The 26,657-nt window shown below is 43.0% G+C and overlaps 1 protein-coding gene across 5 annotated transcripts in view; it reads left to right on the plus strand.

Annotated features, from left to right (window-relative positions):
* LOC126175669 (rab11 family-interacting protein 4) overlaps positions 1–26,657 on the plus strand; it is a 954,952-nt gene that overhangs the window by 909,604 nt on the left and 18,691 nt on the right. For all 5 annotated transcript variants that reach the window (XM_049922582.1, XM_049922583.1, XM_049922585.1 and 2 more), the window contains one exon: positions 20,719–20,822. In XM_049922582.1, the coding sequence (XP_049778539.1) occupies positions 20,719–20,822 (104 nt within the window). The remainder of the gene's footprint in view (positions 1–20,718; positions 20,823–26,657) is intronic.

Genomic DNA, 26,657 nt, shown 5'->3' on the forward strand with positions numbered 1-26,657 from the left:
GAGAGCACGCAGAAGAGTTTACTCTACTGTCCTGGCCACCAAACTACTGGATTTAAAACCAATCGAGAGTCTGTGGGAGCACCTCGATCGAGCTGTTTGCGCCATGGATCTTCAACCGAAAAACCTAGCGCAGGTGGCACGGCACTAGAGTCTGTTCCACATTCCTGTCGATACCTTCGAAAACCTCACTGACTCTCTTCCTGCAAGTCTCGCAAAGGTCGCCGCTGCAAAAGTTGGTTAGTCAGGCTTTTGACAGGTCGTCATGTTAATGTCCTTGGACAGTGTAGTTGGTATGCTGCGTATAGTTCTACTGTAGACTTTTTCCAGGCTTACAAGCTATTCGAAATTTCTCAGAAAACGTTGGATACCATCAGTTTGCCGCGCGGTTAGAGGCGCCATGTCGCGAATTGCGCAGCCCCTCCCGCCGGAGGTTCGAGTCCTCCGCGCGCGCGCGCGCGCGCGTGTGTGTGTGTGTGTGTGTGTGTGTGTGTTGTTCATAGCGTAGGTTAGTTTATCGCGCGCGCGCGCCATTATTTTTTCAAGAAATTTAAAAGTGCAGTACACGGACACGCCTTTTGAGATAGTGCATGGGGGCTAAATTAAAATTAAATATGAATGCAAATATTTTTAGTAGCTGTATGTCCGATTACGCAAGTCTCGTAAACGGCTGGCCCTGACAACTAATTGTTACGCTATCTGACTGCATAGAATGACAACAAAGAATGTAAGAAAATTTCTGTTAACACAATTAACTAATTAAGTCCCCAGCAACTATAAAATCTACGAATCCAACAAAGCACAAGTGTAGCTGTTCTGTATGTGGTAGTATGACTCAACGCACATCTGGCACGGTTCTTCTTCAACAAGACAAGAATTTTTAAATATCATTTATACTGACGTGATAAAAGAAAATTAGAAATACTGTAATTGTGCAAGAAACCCAGAATTACACTCTAATACAAGAACACAAGCCAGATGCTTTGTTGACTGAACCTGTAATGACACATTATTCAGGACACACAAATAAATAGACAACATAATATTTATTACCTTCATATATATTGACGAAAAGTACTCTGACCATTACAATATCTCCATTGGAATAACATCTGCTATCTCTCCCATCAAACCACTGCATAAAACATGGAACAACACTCTCCACTACCACATCTCACTCTGACTCCACGACAAGCAGTGTCCACCACAACTTCTCGGCAAGAACTGCTTGCCGCTACGTCTCAATAATCACTGCCAGTGGAGGCGGCGGAACAATACTCTCTGGCGCGATTTTTTGGCGCTGTGGCTCAGTGTAGCCACCTTTCAATAGTCTTTTGCATTAATCTTAAATTTCGGGAATGAAACTGGAGAGAGCAAGAACATACAATTACGCAGTTTCCAGCGTTCGCCTTGTCGAATTGGCTTTGTCCGGCTACTTACTCCTATGTTAAGCTCTTTGCTAGCAGGTGATTAAGAATGAAACAAATACAGTGCTAGAATAATGTAGAGACAACAAAATAAGCCGTGTTTTGAAAGCACCTCAAAACACGCACACACGCGATTTGGAAAGACCCCACAAGAAATTCAAATCATTTTGAGCAAAAGAAAGTTCACCACTCATTACTTGAGAAAATTATATCTTCTGAATTCATCATTACAGATGCAGCTTGTAGCATTTTGATGTACGCTAGTTTTGGACAACCAAGTGTAAAAGATGTTCCTTGTGAGGCCGTAGAGTCAGACTTGTGGCCTGGCTTACATCCCAAGAGTGAAACATGGCGACAACTTCATGACCACCTGCTTAATAGCTTGTTTTTCCGATTTTGGAACGAAACAAATCACTGGTTCGTATCAGGAATCCGACAGTTTGTGTTGGCAGGTCTGTGGAGGTAGGTGATATTAGATGTCCACGCACAAGTCATCTAATTCGCGTAAATAACGGGCCGCTGATTAGGCATTAGCGTACGTGGTGATGGCGATAGGGACCCAGATGGGTTCCATAGAATTTACATCAGGCGAATTTGGTCGCCGAGACATCAACGTGAGTTCACTATACCGTTCCTCAAAGCACTGTAGCACGGTTCTGGCTCCGGGACACTGGCAGTGATACTGCTTGACAGATGACATTGGCGTCGGGGAAGAAATCAAGCATGAAGGTATGCAGGTGGTTCGCAGCCGTCAACATGTCTTAGATTATTATCGCAGGTCCATGCAATCGTAGGAGAATGTCTCCTATAGCATAATGCTGTTCCCACCAGCCTGCGTCCGGGCGCGCTGCACGTTTCGAGCCGCCGTTCGCCACGATTACGGCGTTCGTGGAAACGACCACGTACCTAGTGTAGGAAAAATGATTCACCCGATGAGATGACAGGTTTCCATTAGTCGACGGTCGAATCCAGATGGTCCCGTGCCCACTGCAGTCGTAACTGACGATATCGTTGGGTCAACATGTGAATTCGTTGGAATTGCCTGCTGCAGAGCTCCATGTTCAACAACGTACGATGAACGGTGTGCTCCGAAAAACTTGTGCGTGTACCAGCATTGTGCTCTTTGCGCAGAAACGCCACAGATTACCATCTGTCCTACTTTACAGAGCAGACAAGCCTCCGAACCCCACGTTCTGTAAAGTCGTGGACGTCCAATAATATAGCATCTAGTGATAGTTTCACTGTCTTACCTCTTTCTATAGATGCTCACGACAGTAGCACGTCAACGTTCGACCATCTTCGCTATTTTCACGACACTCGTTTACAAACTCAGTGTAATAATAACCTGTCCTTCATCAAAGTTGCTTAGCTCAATGGATTTCCCCCATTTGCAACCCATAAGTTCGCTAGGGTGATCCCCCGTCCGTGTCTGCTCCGCATACACTCTTTTGTTACCACTTTAGGTGCCCGCAACGCCACCAGGCAGCATCCAACGTCATGGTTGGCAGTGGTCATATGTTTTGGCTGATCACTGTATATTCCAAACATAAACATGTAACACGCGCGTTTGTAAAGTAAGGAGGCGTTTAAAGCTGTTTTATACACTACTGGCCATTAAAATTGCTACAACAAAAAGAAATGCAGATGATAAACGGGTATTCATTGGACAAATATATTATACTAGAACTGACATGTGATTACATTTTCACGCAATTTGGGTGCATAGATCCTGAGAAATCAGTACCCAGAACAACCACCTCTGTTCGTAATAACGGCCTTGATATGCCTGGGCATTCAGTCAAACAGAGCTTGGAGGGCATGTACAGGTACAGCTGCCCATGCAGCTTCAACACGATACCACAGTTCGTCAAGAGCAGTGACTGGCGAATTGTGACGATCCAGTTGGTCGGCCACCATTGACCAGACGTTTTCAATTGGTGAGAGATCTGGAGAGTGTGCTGGCCAGGGCAGCAGTCGAACATTTTCTGTATCCAGAAAGGCCCGTACAGGACCTGCAACATGCGGTCGTGCATTATCATGCTGAAATGTAGAGTTTCGCAGGGATATAATGAAGGGTAGAGCCACGGGTCGTAACACATCTGAAATGTAACGTCCACTGTTCAAAGTGCCGTCAATGCGAACAAGAGGTGACAGAGACGTGTAACCAATAGCACCCCATACCATCACGCCGGGTGATACGCCAGTATGGCGATGGCGAATAGACGCTTCCAATACGCGTTCACCGCTATGTCGCCAAACACGGATGCGACCATCATGATGATGTGAACAGAATCTGGATTCATCCGAAAAAATGACGTTCTGGCATTCGTGCATCCACGTACGTCGTTGAGTACACCATCGCAGGCGCTCCTGTCTGTGATAAAGCATCAAGGGTAACCGCAGCCATTGTCTCCGAGCTGATAGTCCATGCTGCTGCAAACGACGTCGAACTGTTCGTGCAGATGGTTGTTATCTTGCAAACGTCCCCATCTGTTGACCCAGGGATCGAGACGTGCCTGCACGATCCGTTCCAGCCATGCGGATACGATGCCTGTCATCTCGACTGTTAGTGATACGAGGCCGTTGGGATCCAGCACGACGTTCCGTATTACCCTCCTGAACCCACCGATTCCATATCCTGCTAACAGTCGTTGGATCTCGACTAACGCGAGCAGCAGTGTCGCGGTACGATAAACCGCAATCGCGATAGGCTACAATCCGACCTTTATCAACATCTGAAACGTGATGGTACGCATTTCTCCTTCTTACACGAGGCATCACAACGACATTCCACCAGGCAACGCCGGTCAACTGCTGTTTGTGTATGAGAAATCGGTTGGAAACTTTCCTCATGTCAGCACGTTGTAGGTGTCGCCACCGGCGCCAACCTTGTGTGAATGCTCTGAAAAGCTAATCATTTGCATACAACATCTTCTTCCTGTCGGTTAAATTTCGTGTCTGTAGCACGTCTTCGTGATGTAGCAGTTTTAATGGCCAGTAGTGTAAATAGGATTTCGCTTCTGTGTAGAAATCGTGATGGGAGTTAACTGTTATGATGTGTATCAGCATTTGCGAGCACTTGATTGAAGACTGCGCTCGAAGCGTCAGACTGGAGGCTAGGGCTGGGAAGGTGCCTCACGACGGCCTTGCAGCTTTCTCTGCCGCTTGAGCGGCTGGTCAGCTAGCTGGTGAGCGCTCACTGCGGGAATGCAGACCCAAGTCCAGCCTTGGCAGAGGAAAGCGAGCAGCGCGACCTAGGGCCACCAGCTGCCTGTCTGGGCGCGACGCGAGGTCCTCATTATAGCCCCTGCTCCTCTCCCCTCTCTGGCTTCTGCTGTGCGTCTTTCTACGAATGGCGCTGTCGACTTTCTATCACGGTGGACGAATGAACTATGACAAAACACCTCAGCAGAGTACTATAGCTGCCTTGAAACTTACCATTAAACTACACGCGAATCCATCATCAGACATTTACACTGTCCTGTGCCTTGTAGCCTACACATCCATGTTGTTCCTGCATGTGTTCTACAGCCATCTAGCCACATACTGTTCGTAATTAAATCTTCTGCTCCAGCCTGTTCCTTGGCAGATTTTTTCCTGTCTTTCCTAGTAGTATACACTTCTTACTGAACCACCATCGATGTTTCGCTCGCGTAAGTAAAAATCCACGCTTAAGTAAGCTCCCGTTTTACGTACGAGGGTCACTCCAAAAGAAATGCACCGTATTTTTTTAAAATCCATCTTTTAGTCTATATGTTTCAAAGTTTTACAGTGTGCAGATACATCCTTTAGGAACAATATTTTCATTTCTCCACATAATTTCCATCCCTCTCAACTGCCTTGTGCCATCTTGGAACCAGCGCCTGTATACCCGCACGGTAAAATTCTGGACCAACCTGTTGGAGCCACTGTTTGGCAGCGTCCACAAGGGACAGATCATCTTCAAATCTTGTTCCACGAAGAGTGTCTTTCAGTCTCCCAAAGAGATGTCACATGAAGCCAGGTCAGGACTGTAAGGCGGGTGTTTCAGTGTTTTCCATGCGAGTTTTGTGATCGTTTCCATGATTTTTTTGCCTGACATGTGGCTGTGCATTCTCGTGCAACAGTAAAACATCCTGCTTTTGCCGATGTGGTCGAACATGACTCAGTCGAGCTTGTAGTTTCTTCAGTGTCGTCGCATATGCATCAGAATGTATGGTGGTTCCACTTGGTATGATGTCCACAAGCAAGAGTCCTTTGTAATAGAAAAACACCATAGCCATAACTTTTCCAGCAGAAGGTGTGGTTTTGATTTTTTTTTCTTGGCTGAATTTCTATGATGACACTCCACTGATGCCTCATCGTCTCTGGTGAAAAATGATGGAGCCATGTTTCATCACCCCTCACAGTTCTGCCAAGAAATTCATCTCCACCATTCTCGTACTGTTCCAAAAGTTCGCTGCATACCGTTTTTCTTGTTTCTTTGTAAGCCACTGTCAACATCCTGGGAACCCACCTGGCACAAACCTTTTTTTAACGCCAACACTTTCAGCATTCTGCAAACACTTCCTTCCCCTTTCCGAACGTAGCGTGACAATTCGTTCACTGTGATGCGTCTGTCAGCAGTCACCAATTCGTTAACTCTCTGCACATTGTCTGGAGTGTGTGCAGTACGAGGCCTGCCGCTGCGAGGACAATCTTCAATATTGCCGTGCACGCTTTCATCACGTAACCTGCTTGCCCACCGACTAACTGTGCTGCGATGGACAGCAGCATCTCCATACACATTTTTCAATCTCTTGTGGATGTTTCCCACAGTCTCGTTTTCACAGCACAGGAATTCTATGACAGCACGTTGCTTGTGACGAACGTAAATTGTAGCAGCCATCTTGAAGGCATGCTGTGACAGCGCCACTCACGGGAACTGGTTGAACTAAGTTTGAAAACAAGCAGGAGGGATGTATCTACATACTGTAAAACTTTCACACATGCAGAATGAAAACACTATTTTTACAAAAATAGTGTGCATTTCTTTTGGAGTGACCCTCTTACATCGGAACGTTAACTTCGAAGACACCATTCATTTAATCGTGAGACTCTTCCATTGGTCTGTGTTTGGATAAAAATAGTAATATGGGATAGTTGGTCCGTCTAAATGCAAAACACTTTTTTTTCTTTTCTTTCCCTAACTAGTTTCAGCGAGAATGTCGCCATCATCAGTGGGTTCCTTAAGTCTGGAACGTGAAGAAGAAGAAGAGAGAGAGAGAGAAAAAAAAGCATAGTTATAAACATTGCAACATTCTTACATGAACACTGTTTGGTTTCAAAATATGAAACTGTTCACAGGACACAGTATTGTTCGAACCAAATAGTACACATGTAATAATGTTTTACGATGTTTATTTGTATGTCTTGGAATTAAAGAACCCACTGATGACGATATTGTCACTGAAACTAGCTTCGGACCGCAATCCCATATTGTTTGAAAAGCCCATTTAATTCGCTAGTAGCACTCCAAATAATTTTTACTGTTGCATTATGTTTGCTGTCCATATGTTCTGATTGCAAAAGAAAAAAAATACTATTCGTCAACTGTTGTACAGTTCTATGACACTCTTAATAACAGACAAAGCGGTATACGTTGCTTTGTTCTGATATTTCATCGGTTACTTGCTAAGATTACATTAAGCTGTCTTATTTATCGGGCAGTTTAGCGCCAGGCATGGGACCTGCTGTCACCGATTGTAGAAGTTGGTTCACATGTTCCTACGTTACAGCCGGCCGGGGTGGCACAGCGGTTCTAGGCGCTTCAGTCCGGAACCGCTCTACTGCTATGGTCGCAGGTTCGAATCCTGCCTCGGGCATGGATGTGTGTGATGTCCTTAGGTTAGTTAGGTTTAAGTAGTTCTAAGTTATAGGGGACTGATGACCTCAGAAGTTAAGTCCCATAGTGCTCAGAGCCATTTGAATCATTTGAGCCTACGTCACATATTTAGAATGAGGTACGAAACTGACTGACGGGCTTGATACATTGGAAGTGATCTGCACCGCCATGAATTGCATCTGTGGGACAGGAGTCAACGAGTGTTGGAACTTTAATAATGGCATCTATTTCTTTACAACTTATACAAAGTTTCTGTCCTTCGAAGTAGGCACCGGCATTGTGTACTATCCCTTGGCAGCGATGTGAAAGTCATGGGATACCCTTGGCAGCGCCAGTTGTATTGATAGCTAGTGGATCGGTCTATTTCCCGATTGATCTATGTAACATTTCCGAACCGAATACCATGAAGCGCTTCCTTCAGTTTAGGAATCAAGTTAGTCACAAGTGCTTAAGTCTGGACAGTGCTTTGGGTGATACAACACTTCCCAGCCCCATCGATGGAACATACCAGTCATAATTTGCGCCGTATACGCCCGAGCACTGTCCCGGAAAATGACAGGGTGCTGCAAAAAATGTCGCGTTATCTTTATATATAGTGTTCATTTTTGGAACACAGCCTTCGACAAACTTACGGAAAGAAGCGGTTGCACTCTATGCGTGACACGCCCGTGTTTTTCCTGGACAATGCTCAGGCGCGTATGGCGCAAGTTGTGACTGATTAGTTCCAGCGATGTGGTTGGGAAATATTGTATCACCCACCACACTAGCCGGACTTAAGCCCCTGTGACTTAAACTTGATTCATAAATTGAAGGAAGCACATCATGGCATTCGCCTCATGAATGTTACAGAGATTCGTCGGGCAATAGGGCGCTCCACTCGAACTGTCAACATAAATGGCGCTGCTAAAGGTATCCTACGACTTCCACATTGGTGGCAACAGGTTATGGATGATGTTGGTCACTAGGCCCTATCTTGCCCGAAAGTAAAACTTTGAAACAGATATTCATTTTTTATAAATTGTGAATCCACTTTGAAGTTCGAACCCTCGAATCTTCCAAGCGAGTCAGTATGATTTACTCCGTCAATCATTGTTTTCTAGTGTTTGTCGTCATTCGTTTCAATGGCACGTCGCTTAATCGGGTGCTTTTGTATAAAATTTGTTCATCTAGCGCCTACGCAGAAGCGGGAGGAGCTGGCAGGAACTGTTAAAATATAAATACAGTTCACGCAACAACAGTTCAGGGTGGAGTGCTCTTGAGAAATGAGTAGTGTTAGGAAAAATTTCTTTGGGAATAAATTTCAGAGTGGCGTAGTAAACAGTTTAGAAATCATAGTTCTGAATCAACAAACTACCATTAAGAAGAAAATCTGCTTAAATGATAATGATGTATATATAGTAAAGCAGTCCAAACTGTAAAGTACAGTGTTTTCCTAGGCGGTGGCATACTGTAGCCTTCATCCGACCCGCGAATCAGCCCATGTAGCTAGTTACAGGAAACTAAGAGTATTGCAAATCACAGATCCACGATATCCATGTATTCAGCTAATTCACTGCGTGGTCACGTGGGGGTGTTTGTTACCTTCAGACAGTTTCTGAACTCTATATTTACCAGTAAGATCTCGTATGGCACTTCTTATTAAAACTGCCGAATCACTACCGTCTATGCTCTGCGGCCTGCAGGACACCCAAGAAAAACTCAAAACTTTCCTCTGCGGAAACCCGTACTCGACTTCCTTAAGCCTTTTTATCCCAGCGTTTCTGGAAAAATGTTACGCCTCGTGGCCTTTCGGCCAGTCAATGCTGCAAACAGTTTCTCTGACTCCCAACACAGTGGATCTGCACCCACTTTGATCGTAGCAGCCCAGTTTTGGATAGCGTCCCGGAAATCCAGCAAATGGCCGCATTAATCTTACCAACATGAAAATTTCAGCGTACGCTGCGACTTCTGTGCCGCCCGTTAATCGCGATTGCTCCCACAAGACTCTTAAACTGTATTGCTTACTGTTCTAAAAATAAAAACAAATTATATCTAACAATGCCAGATATTAATCATAATCATAGCTTTTGATATGAATATGTAGTCTATAGAGACTTCAGTACTGGCAACTAGTATTTAAGAACTATGAAATAAAAAGAAATGACTCTCCCAGGGCGGTGTAAAAGTTAAATGGAGCTTTAAGTGGCGTACCTAATCCAAAATAATTTTCAATGACATGACGATACGGGTGGTTGGTAGAAGTAACTAAGAAACTCGCGCCGGCGAATAATTGGCAAAGGCAGATGCGAAGGAAGCGAATACATTAACTCCAATCTCGGAGGTTGCACACGAGGAAAAGCGATTGCCGGATGGTGTTGAGGAATTAAACAGGCGGACGGTGTGTACTACCAGCCAGAGCAGTTCGCGGAATAGTGTGGTTCCGCGTTCGCTTTCTGCAAGACCACTGCACAGCGTTGCATGCTTCAAAAATAGTCACTGCTGCACCAGGGGAGGCAGAGGCGCGAGTCAGCAGTTGTGTGCACGGGCTACTGGCAGCAAGTAGTGTGTCTCGAGGGAAGAAAGCACGAAACAACGCATATTTAGCTGGAAGAACAGAGCAGGCGACACGATAAAGCTCTTCATTTGCTGCTGTGGCCTGCATAGTTGCTGTTCAGCTTGGCGTGAAAGGTAACCGCTTTTTGTACATTTTTCCAGAAGTGTAATTCTTCCATCCTTTCGTTTGCGTGTACACTTGGAACACGTTTAAAGTGGGACTGCATGTTATGCTATTTTGCTGATGGAGATAGTGCCGCGGCTTAAACTTGTATTAGTTGGTAGGAAAGATGTTAACTTGATTACCCACTCGCCCGTCTTAATATAGGCTTTCTGTGGCTCCCGACAAAAACTCTCAATTCAGTTACACATGGCACGTTATCGTTCATGTTTCGGAGACTGGTATCTTGGCGTAACAGCATAAAATCAAGCTTTTAAGTACCCAGAAATTGATTACACTGACACCATTGTTTATTTTGCGCAGTGACAACAAAGATGTAAAGCTGCTTAATGTGGACACGATGATTTGCACGTTCCATATTGTAAGCGGAGATTAAGGAAGTGTTTAATAATGATTTCAAGTACGCTCGGTTATGCGTTTCATGCTAGGCTATCTAATAGTTCACGTGAATGTAGCGATAATGGCCTCTAAATGACAGGTGCTTACTCATTCCTGCCATCAGAAGATTCGTGCCGTGTTAAGGCTATGTTTTCCTAGGTGAAGAATACGCTTGTGTCTTTCGCTGTCCGATCCGGGCCGGTGCGCGTCAGAACCTAAAAAATTAAAGTGGTGTTTTTTATAATTTAACATCTCTACGTGATAGTGATACGAGAACTACTTTGACACCTTCTTTTCAATCCAATGAAAATTTTGTGCTATTGAAATATATAAATATTTAAGCTCTTAAGAGAAGATGGTTTGTCGCGCTATTCAATACTTATCACGCCGTATCTCCTAAACTGTGCCTCGATCAGCAACATTTTAAGTTAGCTGCAGTAGTATATGTCGATAATTTGTGCAAACTTCCTGACCAGTGGTCAGTAACTAGCGTCATGTTACCTTGGTTAGTAACAGTGAAGTAACAATGTAAGATGTCACGAATGACTGACGCGGTATTTTCAGCAAACCGACATCCGAAATGTAGTAAGCGACCAACTTTTTCCCTTTACATATTTTGTGGGGGATCAAAGCGAGAAAAAGTTTCAGAAATGTTTGGATTTATTTTCGCAGTTTGTTGGAGGTCGGTGGGTGCTACAGTTTCTGCTAGACGATAGTCTTATTCTGTGGTCCATTTGTGTGACGCGAGTTGCGGCGCGCTGCAAGGAATGTTTTCCTATTACAGGCGCGGTGCAGTGCGGCGCGACAATAGTTGCGGAGGCAGCGAAGGCAAGCAAGCAACGCAGTGATCGCTCTAAAAACCTTTTAATTTAAGCACTTCGAAAGGGAAGAGGAGAAAGGCTGTATATTATTGGAAAGAATATTCGGGAAGGGGAAAGCAGTCGCACAAATGTACTTACTTCGTGAAGAAGAACGATACTATAACATTTTAATAACAAAATAGTTAATTGACGATGCGGAGGAATGCCAGACGCGTCAGAAGTTAATTATCTGCCCAAGGTCAACATGATACCCTTGGCAGGCGTCAGCGGTTACGCCAAAGGTCACTGATTACTTCAATGAGCCCAATTTTAATCGGCGTTCACAGTACTGATCACAAAACAACGTGCAGGTCATTATAACTGTGGTTAAAGATTCAGCACAAATAGCTTTACAGTTTTTTCTTCTTTTGGGCCAGCAGCATAATATGTGTGATAGTGACATGATTATTAGAGTGGATGCACCCAATCTTACGACGACTGTTTCGGCTTTATCGCCATTTTCAAGTGCCTGCAATTACAATTTTGGTGAGAACAGTTGTGGATGCCAATGTCATTTATATTAAAGTAGCCGTATTCTACTCACGCCTAGATTGATGTGACGTCCATATTACGTCGTTAGTTGACTCTTTTATAACTGCCACTACTTCAATAAGATGGTAAATGATGTCAGGATGTTGAAAATAAACTGTTAATTACGACGTGGTAACAGTTTGACAGTTCCGCTCTTACGGCGCTATATACAGTATTTACAAAGATTGTGCAGATGAGCAGCGTATAATTTTATTAACTAAAATTTGGTACGGTTGCCTTTGGTTGTTCCACATGTTACTTCCGATGTATCCATTTTTGTGTTCTGAAAGTTTAATAAAGTTTTTGAGGTATAAATTGTCTAAATTCTGTATGTTCGTTTAATATTTCTCGTTGATATTTTCTTGTGTACATACGGATTTCTAATTCTTCAAGAATGTTTATTCCAAAACCTTTTGGTATTCTGTGTAGGATCTGTAGGGCATTTTCGATCGTATCAGCAGTGTGATTCTGATTTTTCAAGTGTAGAAAACAGCTCGGCTGAGTAAATTCTCTGTCTAATGTGTTCTTTACATATCGCGTTAAAATTTCTTCCTGTTCGGCAAATGTAAACTCTCTTACACCTGCCACATGTGATTTTATATATGCCTGGGTTATCGTATTTCGATCTTCAAGTGATGGCGGAACGTAATTTTATTGAAACGTTGTTACTGGTTCGAGAGGCTAGTGGAGCATTTGTGGCTTTAAAAAGTGCATTGCGATTTTATCAAGGAAGTCTGCTGCTACGTATCTTATTTTCTGTGGGGGCATATCTCGCTATGTATTGTGACCTGCTTTGATGTTTTACATTTGTATTATAATTTTGTGATTATATTGGGGTCAACATCATTTGTGTAGGCCATGTAACGAAGTGTGTAAAGTTTTTAGAACTGCTGGTTTTTCTAATGCCACGTTATTTAATCTATTGATCATTGAACGGAAAATGATAGTTGCAACAATGAAAGACAATCGTAACAAATTTTAGTTAGTAAAATAATATCGCTGTTAATCTGCACAATCGTTGTAAGCATATAGCGTCATAACAGTGGAACTGTCAAACTGCTGCCACGTCGTAATTAACATTTTATGTTCAACATCTTTAAATCATGTACCATCGTATTAAAGCAGTGACAGTTCTAAAACAGTCAACTAACGACGCAATATGGACGTCACATCAATCCAGACGTGAATACAATACAGCTACTTTAATATTAATCACAATGGCGTCCATACCTGTTCTCTCCAAAATTGTAATTGCAGATATTTGAAAATGGCGATAAAGCCGAAACAGTCTGTCGTAAATCAAGACTACGTATTATAAGCAGCTATTTCGTGCATCCACTCTAACAAGCTTGACAAATGTATTACGTTCGACGTATAAAGACATTGCTTCTTCCTAGTTTCATTCTTCTTCCGATTTCTGCTCAACTTCTTGTGCATTTTGTTTTTCAACTCGGCGTCAGCCATGTCCCATAAAATATACTGTTCGTATACCAACTTGATAGAAGCTGCTCAACCTGTGATGCAGAGAAGCAGTCAGCTGACGTTTCTGGTGAATATTTCAATAATCATTCCGGAAGGATTACTTACTCTGTTACTGCCCGTATACGAGAAACAAACGTTGCAACTGTCGGCAACTAGTCGCTGCTGCGCAGTTGGGACTTGGCGCCGCTCCATCAACCAAGCAAATCTCTCCGACGTGCGAAACAGACTCCCCCTCTCCGTAGCAGGCAAGCGTTAACTGGCAACCCGAACCCCCGGCGGTAGACGGTCTGGTATGTTTGGATTTTGCTAGTGGATAGCGCGGCAACGTACGCGTTTCACGCAGCACGTTGCGGGGAATTACCGCAGCTAGGAAAACGTAGCTCAAGCCTGCGCCTGCAGATGACCGCAGCGTGCTGGAGAGGTGAACCCCTACTGGCGACGAGCTGAAGGTCGGGAACTATCCCACGTCTTCCGTCCGCTTCTCCCACGAGTGGTAGGAGCTCGGCGCTATCTTTCCGGAGGCAGTCGTAACCTCCGCGGGGACAATGTCATGGCCGAGCTTATGCTGGGCAACGTTGCAGATGCGGATGACATTCCGTTGCACAGAGGCGACTTGCATGAAGGACGAGTTTTATTGTTATTCTAGTTTCCGTCTGATGATCACTGTCGGTAAGGGCTGCAGCTGATGTCCTGTTCGTGTTTTTGATTCTGCTAGTGGAATTTTAAAACTTGTTTCACCCAAATATTCTCTACCATCAAAAATGTTACTATACACATGGATTTCCAGCGGCCCAAGTCATAACTGTACCAGTGTGCCTGGTAATTAGATGTCTTAACAAATCATCATCGTCGACACTAAAATCTACAGCTTGTTGACTTAGCCACGCTTCTCCGCAACTCGCCATTTTTACCATTTCGCTGTAGTTGCTGCAGTTAGATTATACGATTACGTGTGGCCCAGAGGCATGATGCGAGTCGTTCAGTTAGACGCTACTTCGGAGACTGGGGTGCCCCTAACCTATAGTTTAACATGGAATCTGAACCACGTTGTCATTCCTGGTGAGTCCTCACGTCGATGAAAGGTGAAGGCTAAATTAATGACAGACTGAAAATTTCTGTAGTTTAGACGAGGTTCGATCCCGCGAGCTCTGTTCAGTCACGCGTTTCACCGCAGACCCCATTAATTCATTCCACTGATAACATTTTGTAATACATCTGACAGGCAGCAAAGTAAAATAATTTGAAAACAAACTGAAAAAGTTTCTCCTTGCCAACTCCTGTTTCATAGTATAATTTGTACACTGACGTAAAAAAGAAATTGGACATTAACAACATAGAACAATGAAATTTCGGGAATACATTGTACATGTATCAGTGATAAACGGTGCCACATCACAGATTAATGTAAGCGCAAGAAAAAGCCATTTCAAATGCGAAATGCTGGTACATTAATAATCGAAGTAACCGGGACTGATGACCCTGTAGTTCGGTCCCTTTATCCCTCAAACAAACCAACCAACCAACCAACCAACCGATGTAACGTCAAAGATGTTGACTGCAAGCATGCAAACATGCATGCAATGTGTCGTACAGGTGCTGGATGTCAGTTTCTAGGATGGAGTTCCATGCCTGTTGCACTTGGTCAGTCAGTACAGGGACGATTAATGCTGGTTGTGGATGATGCTGGAGTTGTCCGATGATAGCCTCTAGGGGCTCGATTGGTGGCAGATCTGGTGGTAGAGTGGGCCAAGGCAACATGAGGACAACCAGTAGAGAATGTCTTGTTACAACAGTGGTATGTAGACGAGCGTTACCCTGTTGGAAAACGTCTCCTGGGCATCACCAATCTGACGTACAAATTTGCAGTCAGGTTGCTTGGGATAACTATGAGTGTGTTCCTACTGTCATACGAAATACTACTTCAGCTCATAACTCCAGGTGGAGGTCCAGTGTGTCTAGAAGGCAAACAGGTCGGCTAACCAACACAGGGCCATCACTGGCACCGGGGCAGAACCGACTTTTATCAGGAAACACAAGACCTCAACTCTGCCCCCAATGAGTTCTCGTCTGACACCACTGGTGCCGCAAATGGCGGTGGTTTGAGGTCAGTGGAATGCAAGTCACAGGGCGCCTGAAGTATCCGATTTGAACCGTTCGTGGTGTCACTGTGGTTACAACTGCTGCTCCAATTGCTGCCGCAGGTGCAGTACTATGTGCCAGAGCCGCCACATACGATGGTTCTCTCTCTCTCTCTCTCTCTCTCTCTCTCTCTCTCTCTCTAGTGCCACGTTGCCGTCGGGAGCCCCGTCGTCTTGCGACCGTGCCTTCCCGTGACCAGCAATATATGTGAAAGTAGCCATGTATATTCGCTGCATTCCTGCCAAGTCGTTCTGCGTTATCGCAGGAGGACCATCCAGCTTCTGGTAGCCCTAGTACACTACCTCGTTCCAACTCAGTGAGGTGTTGAAAATGGCGTCTTCTACGTCCTAAAGGCATTCTCGACAATTATCAACTCACTTCGTCCAGGCTCAAAGCTAAGCTCACTACTGTTACAGCGCGTATTTGAAGCTAACCTGATTTGCATCCTCACTGCGGCACCACTAGCGCCACCCTTTTGCGACTGGAGCGAAGTTCGAACAGACTTCATTTTTCAGATGTAGAAACACGCCTTCCAAGTTTCGTTTATCTCGCACAACTCCATCTATTGTAATGTGTGCAAGGTGGTGGTTAGCAAGTATTAACTCACATCTGTATGCTCTTGTTTAATAATAATAATTGTAATCCAGAATGAGATTTTCACTCTGCAGCAGTGTGTGCACTGATATGAAACTTCCTGGCAGATTAAAACTGTGTGCCGGACCGAGACTCGAACTTGGGAACTTGGGAACTTCGCCTTTTGCGGGAAAGTGCTCTACCATCTTTTTACCCCTTTTCATTTTGTTCGTTGTTGATCGTTGTGTTTAGTCATTGCGGACGTCACATAACATCCGTTAAAGTTCGTTTGTTGATCCTTCCACTCAGTTTTTTATTGTAGAGGCCAACCAGCTCTCTCACCGAACACGCTGAGCTACCGTGCCGGTTCCATCTGAGCTACCCAAGCACGACTCACGCTCCGTCGTCACAGCTTCACTTCTGCCATTACCTTATCTCCTACCTTCCAAACGTTACAGAAGCTCTCCTGCGAGCACTTTCCCGCGAAAGGCAGAGATCCCGAGTTAGTCTCTGTCCGGCACACAGTTTTAATCTACCAGTAAGTTTAATAATAATAATATAATAATAATAACAATTTGTGACGTGCAAATAAAATTACCCGTTGAAGAGCAATAAGAGTTCTCGTGCAACATAGACCTAACTGCGGATGATTTATTTCCCGGGATTTTCTTCTTCTAAGACAGTTTTTATCAAGTTACTTTTCTTTCTTCTCTATATCATTAATTCATGTCGTTCTCACTTTATTTTCTTGTAATAAGTGTTCCTAAGTTTTTTCTCTGCCCATGATGTTTTTGTGGCTCTTCTCAATATTGACATCTCTGTTGCTTACAATTTTTCCATTTCTTGCTTCCCCATAGCCACCTTTTACAACCATACCTTAAAATCTTCAAACAAGTGTCTTACTGAATTTATTTCTTGTTTATATTTTAAGGTGGTTGGTTGTTAAAGTACTCTTATTTTTGAAGGCTTGTTTAGTCGCGGCAGTACTTCAATATCTATTGTACTTCTGTTGCCATCTATCGATGTACTTCCCAAGTAACGAAATTCATTTGATTTTATTTTCTGTCTTAATGTCTGCACTTACTTGTCTGCTAGATTTATCTATCACCATTCTATTCATCTTAAAGAGATTAAAAGTTTCAGAATTAAATCATTGGTTTTTATGTTTTTTTACGGTTTAAGTACCGTTGAGATAAAGACGCTAGTGTTAGTTTCAGCTTTATTTTGCGTCACTGGAAGCACACATGGGAGTATTTCGACGAATAGCTGCTGATAAAGCCAAAAATGTTATCTTTTCTCTGTGACAGCACTTTGAGAGAAGTGTTTGTGTTTCATACAGAACTTCCATTGTGCATCAGAGTAGTAATCATTTTGTATATACAACACGTTATGCAAACCACTTTTATAACTCATCAGTTAGTGCTAATTTTTTGAAAAATTTCTTGATATTTCTGTATTTCATGGTTTCCAGAACATGTCTTTTTAGGGGAAATGGGATTTGAAATTTTTGACAAAAGAGTTCCGTAACTATTATACAGTCGAACTTAACGGATTCACAGTTTAATGATTAACGACTTAAGTCTAATTAGCAAAGAAAAGTATTACACCGCCTCAAAATTTTTTCTCTTCTTGCTGCACGAATGATGTATTTTGTTACGTCTTTAACGGAGCAACGAATTAAAGAACAAGTGGTGTGCAGTATTTCTCCCACGTTAAGAAGAGTGTCCATTTCATCGTTAAATAGTTTTTCCGAAGAAGAATTTTCCTTTTCTTCTGCAGGGATATGTTAAAGCACACACATTAATATTAAGCACCATGAGCATTTTTACAATGAAAAACAGGCAAATATAGCTTGACTGGCTGACTAGGCAGTTAGTTGCCAGATGCCCTGTGTATTCTACAACATATTTAAGGAAGCTGGCGCACAACAAGCAATAGCGCTAAGGATGTTCTATCCTCAAAAGGCGCTAAAGCACTATCTTGAGTTTGCCATTAATCCATAGCTACAGATCTGCACGGATACGGGTACGCACAATTATACTGACCTTGGATCAAAAGCGATCGATGATGATTATTGATTGATCATCATTGTTACCGATTCGGGACGGAACCCCACAATATTGACTTGAACTCGCAGTATCCTGAAGACGGTAGCTGTGTTGTTGACGTTTGCAACGGCTAAAGATGGCGACCTTCCTAATTTACCTGGTGCGATCGATCGGTTGTGATGCAGAGTCAGTATTACCGTGTGTGTCTGTATCCTCGTGGATATTGACATGTCACATGTTTTGTAAATATGGTAAACAGCAGTTATCATTACAAAATTTGTTTTTTTTGTGTTACCCGGTTTTGAATATGAAATATCACAGCTGAGTCATTCCGGTTTAATTTACGTTAGCAAAGGTCGCTCAAGTAATTACCAACAGCTGCCAGTAAGCGATATGGAGGCACATTCCATCGATTCGAATCTTCACTTCATGGTCTCACTCACCTGTGACACATAACATATAAAATTAGTTCTGTATGAAAAAAAAGGTCAGTGATGCTAACAAAGTTTTTCTTAAAAGTATTTGCAAGAATAATTTTTTCATAATGTGATGCCACAGTCATAATATATTTCTTTAAAGTCAGTACCGCCATTAGACTTTATTTGCAGTGTTACATTTACACGATCATGATTTCGGCTTTAAATTGCCTTTATCAAGTGTTTTAATGTTATACAGTGCCTAAGACTGTATACTGTCGTATTCAGAATACACCATTAGACACATTGTCTAAGGGTCAATATTTGTTGGTAAAAACATACTACTTCGTTTTATCACTGAGTATGTGTCTAATAGTGTGTTTTAAATAAGACAATATGCCATCTTAGTCAATGTATTACATTAAAACACTTGATAATGGCAATTTAAAGCCGAAATCATGATCGTGTAATTGTAACACTGCAAATAAGTCTAATGGCGGTACTGACGTTAAAGAAGTAACTGCAAGAACACTGAGAAATGTAGCACGTAGTGTTGTTGTAATGCATTAACGTCCGTTTGGTAAACGAATTATATATAGTCAACATTTAATACCGGTAGAGTGCATGATGTGACTATAACGTGTACGTTATTTTATTTCCCATTGTGGAGGAAATATGACCGGCCGTTGTGACTGAGCGGCTCTAGGCGCTTCAGTCCGGAACCGCGCTGCTGCTACGGTCGCAGGTTCGAATCCTGCCTCGGGCGTGGATGTGTGTGATGTCCTTAGGTTAATTAGGTTTAAGTAGTTCTAAGTCTAGCGGACTGGTGACCTCAGATGTTAAGTCCCATAATGCTAAGAGCCATTTGAACCATTTTTGGAGGAAATACACTGCAGAGTATTTCACAGTGTCCGTGTCAGTAATTATCGAAGACGGTTGTATTACAATTTTGTTATGATCGGCTTGTACGTTCTTAGTCTGTGGAATGTGAATTACCAACGCTAACAACAGACGAAAAACCAGTTCAGATGCAGACCTATCGTAGGAACTCCAGCTTGCCGAACAAGTATAAAGTGATTTAATTTATTTTGATATTCGTGGATATGGACAGCATTTTTCTTATCCGTGCAGATCTCCAGTCATGGTTTATGTTATAACGGAATTTAACCTCACGCTCTGGTAGTCCATTGAACCAGCCAGGCGATGTGGTGCACAACTGATTACTTTTTCAGAGGACCATGGTTCGTCCTAATCTGTATTTAGGAGCTGCATAGCTTACAGAAAAGTCTTGTCAGCCAGCCATCGATCAGTTAGTTGGTAATCATGACTGGGGGTACCCACTGGAACCGAGCGAGGTGGCGCAGTAGTTAGCACACTGATTTCGCATTCGGTAGGACCGAGCGAGGTGGCGCAGTGGTTAGACATTGGACTCGCATTCGGGAGGACGGTTCAATCCCGCGTCCGGCCATCCTGATTTAGGTTTTCCGTGATTTCCCTAAATCGCTTCAGGTAAATGCCGGGATGGTTCCTTTGAAAGGGCACGGCCGACTTCCTTTCCCATCCTCCCCTAATCCGATGAGACCGATGACCTCGCTGTCTGGTCTCCTTATCCAAACAACCCACCCCTCGCATTCGGGAGGACGACGGTTCAATCCCGCGTCCGAGAATCCTGATTTAGGTTTTCCGTGATTTCCCTAAATCGATTCCTTCCCTAATCCGATGAGACCGATGACCTCGCTGTTTGGTCTCCTCCCCAAAACAACCCAACCCACTACCAGATCCTTGCACTGCACGGGGGTGCCACCGAAGCATCGGTACAGTGTATGTGGATCCACAAGCTCAAATTGGACGGGCATGCTCACTGCCAAGCTCATGCTGGCCCGAGACTTTGAGTCAGTTCTCACGGTGCTCTTGTTGACGAAATTTCTCTCTACGGAGGATGATTGTCACGTGTATTGCACACCTTCGTTGTCAGTGATTCCCGTTACACGTATGGGGTTGGGCTGCCCAGGACAATTTTCGGTGTAAACGCGTACAGTCTCCTTGGGGCTTCGTTATGGCCCAGGACGCCCCTTATAAAATGGCGACTCGCGTAATTTGTGTTTCCTTACAGCTCAAACAGCTGCTCCAAAATGCATAACTGGCATATAGCTGCAAGCAATTGTCTCAATGTGGATGTGGTCGTTATGGCTGTGATCTCCAATGGGCTCTCCTGTGTCAGGAAGGAAGTATCTTTCGAACGTACGGAGTGGAGTGTGAAATTAACGCCTTTGTTTGTGTTGTGTGTGCAGGTCCAGATGCTGCAGCAGCAGGTAAACGTGCTGGCGGACAACCAGACCAACACGGATGACCGCTACACGCGCGCCAAACAGGACAGCGCCGCCCTCCAGGCCAGGTGAGTCTCCAGCAGCTGCTAATTGCAACACTGCAGGTCACGCACAAGGGATATGTTTGTAGGCATGATAAGGCAACTGAAGAGAACAACACGGCAAGTGTCATATCCCGATTTCCCAGAAACTGCGCTCAGTGGTAGGGGAGCCAAAATAAGCGAACACGTGTTTCGGCTTATCCGTAGATACTCGAAGGTTCCAGAGAAAACGACTGTCAAACTATCGACGTGCTTTAGATTCCTTTTAGCACGCGAGAACGTCAGGGCAACTGGTAGTATAGTGGCTAGCATCGCGATCTCTCACTTTTGCGTCCCGTGTTCCAAACCAGATTATTGTTTTAATTTATTTTATCTTATTTATCTACCTATGTCCGTAGAAGTATACTACATCTACATTTATACTCCGCAAGCCACCCAACGGTGTGTGGCGGAGGGCACTTTACGTGCCACTGTCATTACCTCCCTTTCTTGTTCCAGTCGCGTATCGTTCGCGGGAAGAACGACTGCCGGAAAGCCTCCGTGTGCGCTCGAATCTCTCTAATTTTACATTCGTGATCTCCTCGGGAGGTATAAGTAGGGGGAAGCAATATATTCGATACCTCATCCAGAAACGCACCCTCTCGAAACATGGACAGCAAGCTACACCGCGATGCAGAGCACCTCTCTTGCAGAGCCTGCCACTTGAGTTTGCGAAACATCTCCGTAACGCTATCACGCTTACCAAATATCCCTGTGACGAAACGCGCCGCTCTTCTTTGGATCCTCTCTATCTCCTCCGTCAACCCGACCTGGTACGGATCCCACACTGATGAGCAATACTCAGGTATAGGTCGAACGAGTGTTTTGTAAGCCACCTCCTTTGTTGATGGACTACATTTTCTAAGGAGTCTCCCAATGAATCTCAACCTGGCACCCGCCTCACCAACAATTAATTTTATATGATCATTCCACTTCAAATCGTTCCGTACGCATACTCGCAGATATTTTACAGAAGTAACTGCTACCAGTGTTTGTTCCGCTATCATATAATCATACAATAAAGGATGTTTATCAGGTTAGGGAATACGAGGGCGTTATATTAATTATAAAATTACAATTGGGGTTCACAGGTGTCAGACATTTATTATATACGCTGACGAAAAGAAATTGCAGCACCACAAAATAAACAATGTAATGAAATTTCGGGCATACATTTGTCTAGGTAACATATTTAAGTGATTAACATTGCAAGATTACAGTTAAATGTCTGCGCGAGATAAGCTATTGAAAATGTGAAATGCTGGTACATTTACAACCGGTGTAACTGCCAGAATGTTGAATGCAAATATCATACATTGTGGTGCACAGGTGCCAGATGTCAGTTTGTGGGATGGAGTTCTATGCCTGTTGCACTTGGTCAGGCAATACAGGGACGGTTAATCCTGGTTGTGGATGACGCTGGAACTATCGCCCAATGATGGCCCATATGTGTTCGATTGGAGACAGATCTGGTGATCGAGGCAACATGTGACTGTAGAGCATCTTACGTTAGAACAGCGATATGTGGGCGAGCGTTATACTGTTGGAAAACACTCCTTGGAATTCCGTTCATGAATGGCAGCACAACAGATTGAATCACCAGTTTGATGTATAAAATTTGCAGTCAGGTGCGTGGGATAACCACGAGAGAGCTCCTGCTGTCGTAAAAAATCACACTCCAGACTTTAACTCCAGATATAGGCCCAGTGTGTCTAGCACACTGATAGGTTGGTTGCAGGTGCTCAATTGGTCTCCTCCTAACCAACACACGGCCGCAACGAGGGAGAACCAGCTTTCATCAGAAAACACAACAGACCTTCCAATGAGCTCTCACTGCACTGATGTCGACAATGGCAGTGGTTTGGGGTGGGTGGAACGCACGCTACAGGGCATCGGGCTCGGAGCTTTCCTTGAAGTAACCGATTTGTAACAGTTCGTTGTGACCCCGTGTTGCTAAGCGCTGCTCAGATTACTGCTGTAGACGCAGTACGACCCACCAGAGCCATACGTCGAACACGGTGGTCTTCCTCCTCGGTATTGCCATATGGCCGTTCAGAGCCCCGTCGACTTGCGACCGTACACTTTCGTGACCTCCACTGTAAGCAATCATTTACAATGGCTACATTTCTGCCAACCAGATTTGTAACACAGAGGCTAACGTCGCGGTTTCGCACTTTTGCGCCCCATGTTCGAACCCCGAATATTACTTTAATTTTTGTTTTCATTTATCTACTCATGTCCAAAGAACAGTGCTAGACGAATGTTTTGTAATGCTTATTGAAACGTTGTCCATATTCACCTACTAATTGTATGTCTGGTGAGCGAATTTAAAAAAAAAGTAAATGGACGGAAAAATTATTTGAAATTGCTGTGATGTATCTTGATTCATGATCAGCTGCAAGCGTCTGTTTTCGGGAAAGTGATCCGTTATGCATGGTTTGCCACGAGATTACTGCCAACGCGTGAAATCTTCACCAGTGTTAACGACGTATCTTTCCCCAACTGAGATTCATACGAAGAAATACAGCTGTGGCAAACTTGCTTTCGCGCAATCCTTGTGGTGTTCGGAAATTCTCTGTTTCGGATCTTTCTACGAAGTCTACGTATAAGACGAGACACACATTCGATTGTTTCTTTACCTCCCTTCAGCTGAACAAAGTTTCTCAGAAATTAGGTTACGAAACTTGCCGTGTTCTCCTTATAAGCCATTATTTATAAAATAAATTTTTTGGATAAGAATGGTCAAACGTTTTGAGAAATGATTCGTCTACAAGTACGAAATAAAATGGATTAGACCAACATTTCACGCACCGTTGGATGACACTCGAAATCGTGTACAATAAATGAGGCGCCGATTGAGGATTTGAAGTTCAATGTTCAGCTTAGAATATGATAGAGTACCAGAAGCATAGATGATAAAAATATAGGCAATCATTCGTGGAAATTACCAAAATATATGTAAGGCCACGTAACAGCAAACTGCACGGTCTACGCCAGTGGTTCCCAACCTTTTTAGGCCATTACCCCTGAGTGCATTCAGACATCAGCTACTAGTATCTCCCCACGCTCCCCCCCCCCCCCTCCTCTCGCACATTATCACCCACTTTAGCATCTAACTAAACTATTAAATGTAACAAACACTTTCATTTTAAAAGTGAAGAAAGATGAATGATATTTAGTGTGTGTGTGTGTGTGTGTGTGTGTGTGTGTGTGTGTGTGTGTGTGTGTGTGTGTGTATGGGGGGGGGGGGGGGTTAGAACGAGCAACGCAGAGATTCGTGGTGCATTGCAAGTGCTACTCACAGCCCCCCTTCTCAGATAAGAAAGCTAACCATCTTCATTTACGGTAGATATTTGTTACCAAACACACTTTCCCTGCATTACACCTCTTCATTGTGGCACTTGCTTGACCTGCACACAGCAGACCCATTTAAAAACAACAAGTAGTGTACGTAAATCACTTGATTGTAGTGTACGTAAATCACTCGATTGCTGCACGCCTTACTTCTGAACGGGTAGGAATTGGAAGGCGTCAGGCTGTTGATGCCTAATGTCTGACCACAGCCACTAATAGTAATAATAGTACTAGTAATACTCTGTACAGCACTATAGTAGCAGTCATGCAGTTACTGCTGTGTCGTGCTGTCAATTAATTTACCTGCCTGTGTCGAAGTGAGTAATGAAGCAAATCCTGGACTACTGCAGGTACTACCTACAAATTGGAGAACACATTTTCTTGACATATTTAATATTTGTTACGGATGTGTCTCACTTTCATCAGCGATGTATGGGACAAAGCACAACGTAGGTGTGTAAGGTGTGTAGTGGGTGGACTACATGAGGAATTTGTAATCTCATCGCATTACTGCCTCTAATTCTGAAAAAGTAATTATTTATAACTTATATAGCTATATATTAGAGTCTTACAAAATTGTGATAATAGTAGTGATCTTTTGAAAATAGTTTCACGACTGAAATAGAATCATGTCGTTTAGTTTTTACCTCCCATAAAACTTCGTATTACTCCCCGGATGGAACCACTGGTCATCGCAATGCAGCAGATAAATATCCTCTAGTATTCTTTATAATTCTACGTTAAAACACTGAACTTCTAAACTCATAATCGCACCTCTTTTGCTGTACTGGCTTTTTGATTTAGAGCATCATTCATAAGCGTCAAATGTTTCTTTAATCTATTTTACCTCTTTCTTTTAGACGATCATTTCATAAAAAAACTTAAACGTTCTCCATTTTTTATATTTTCAAGTTTTATTCAGAAAGAAATGAATTTTTGACATCCCACTTGGCTTCATAATGCCTGTTGTTCTCGAACTGCCCTGAATTTAGTACTCGATTCGAAACAATCCGTTTTAAAAGGCAAATATCACACCAAAGCAAAGTTTTGCGCGAAAATTGGCTACGTCTTACAGAGAGAAACTTTGACATTTAATTAACATAGCTAACATCAGCTGTTCGTGGAATATTTTAGTTTTCTTTCAAATCCCTAAGTTCTTTGTTATTATCCTGATTACTTTCAAACACTTTTTTTAAAGCTATACCTCACGCTGCTCAGTTTGATATCCCATTCGTCCATTTCCCGCCATTCGCTTAGCTATGAAAATTCGATCAAATATCCATTGTGTAATTTCTTGGGAGGCTTTGTTTTTGCTGCGCTTAATTGTGTTGTATTGTATTTTATTGATCGAGGCAATCATAGTATTGTACAGTTGTACATATGATATTGGACAGGTCAAGAGAACATATTTGCAAGTAATTTTTAATAAATTGATTTTACATTATTTTGTGATGAGGAAATTATCTATCTTTAACAAAACAGTAAATACAAATGTTGTATAGTAAAATACAAACAGCCAATACAAATGTAATAGTAAAATAATCCAGTATATTTCATAGACGTGCACAATATATAATTCTCAGACCTAATTGAACATTTATTATAAAATTGTTTACAATTTTAACATCTTTCAAAAAAAAAATGATCAACTGCATAAAAGCATTGGCCCAAGAGATTTTATTAACTTCTGTGTGAAGGCTCTTGGGTTCTTTGTTGCTTTGATTTCATTTGGTAAATTATTATACTTTTGTATCCCAACATTTAAAACATTCGACAAAGAATACGAAAAGAAATCCGGAATATTTTGTTATCAGAACGAATATTTGGGACGGTAATAAAAACTGCTGGATGTGAAGGCCTAGATGACGAAAAACCTCCGCGGCTGATTACAAGTGATGTCTACGAACCGTGACTTAAGCAGCTAAGTAACACCGGATATACTGACCAAAGTGTGTTACGTAGAGAAAGTGAACGTCGAGGAGTCGATCGAGGAATTCGAAGCACAGGAATGCGTTTATCTGTCGAGAGACTCTGCAGCACAAAATTCTTTCGACTATACCTGTATTTTGACTCCGGAGGAGAACCGTTGCCAGAAAAAAACATGAAAACACGGTTGGTTATTTCTGGAAAGAAATGAAATCAAAAGTTAAGAAACCCATTGTTTTAAGTGTGGTTTTGTAAATTAGTTGTCAGTTTTCGACGAGTAACGCGTAAGTATTGGCGTGCACTCGCATATTTATGTGACACATATGCTTCGTGAATATGATAAAATAACAGTTTTCATGACAAACGTGTATTTTGGATTATCCGTGTTTTTCGATAATCGAGCTCAGTTATCACGAACGGTATTTGAAAACATGGGACACTTTATTGGTATTTTTTTTAATTTTTCCGACACGATGAACAGCGTAAAGAAACGTAAGTCGGGTACAGAAAAGAAAACGAATTATTGAACGCAGAAAGGAAGAA

Source organism: Schistocerca cancellata, chromosome 3 (genome assembly GCF_023864275.1).
Source record: "Schistocerca cancellata isolate TAMUIC-IGC-003103 chromosome 3, iqSchCanc2.1, whole genome shotgun sequence".
Classification (NCBI taxonomy): Eukaryota; Metazoa; Arthropoda; class Insecta; order Orthoptera; family Acrididae; genus Schistocerca; species Schistocerca cancellata.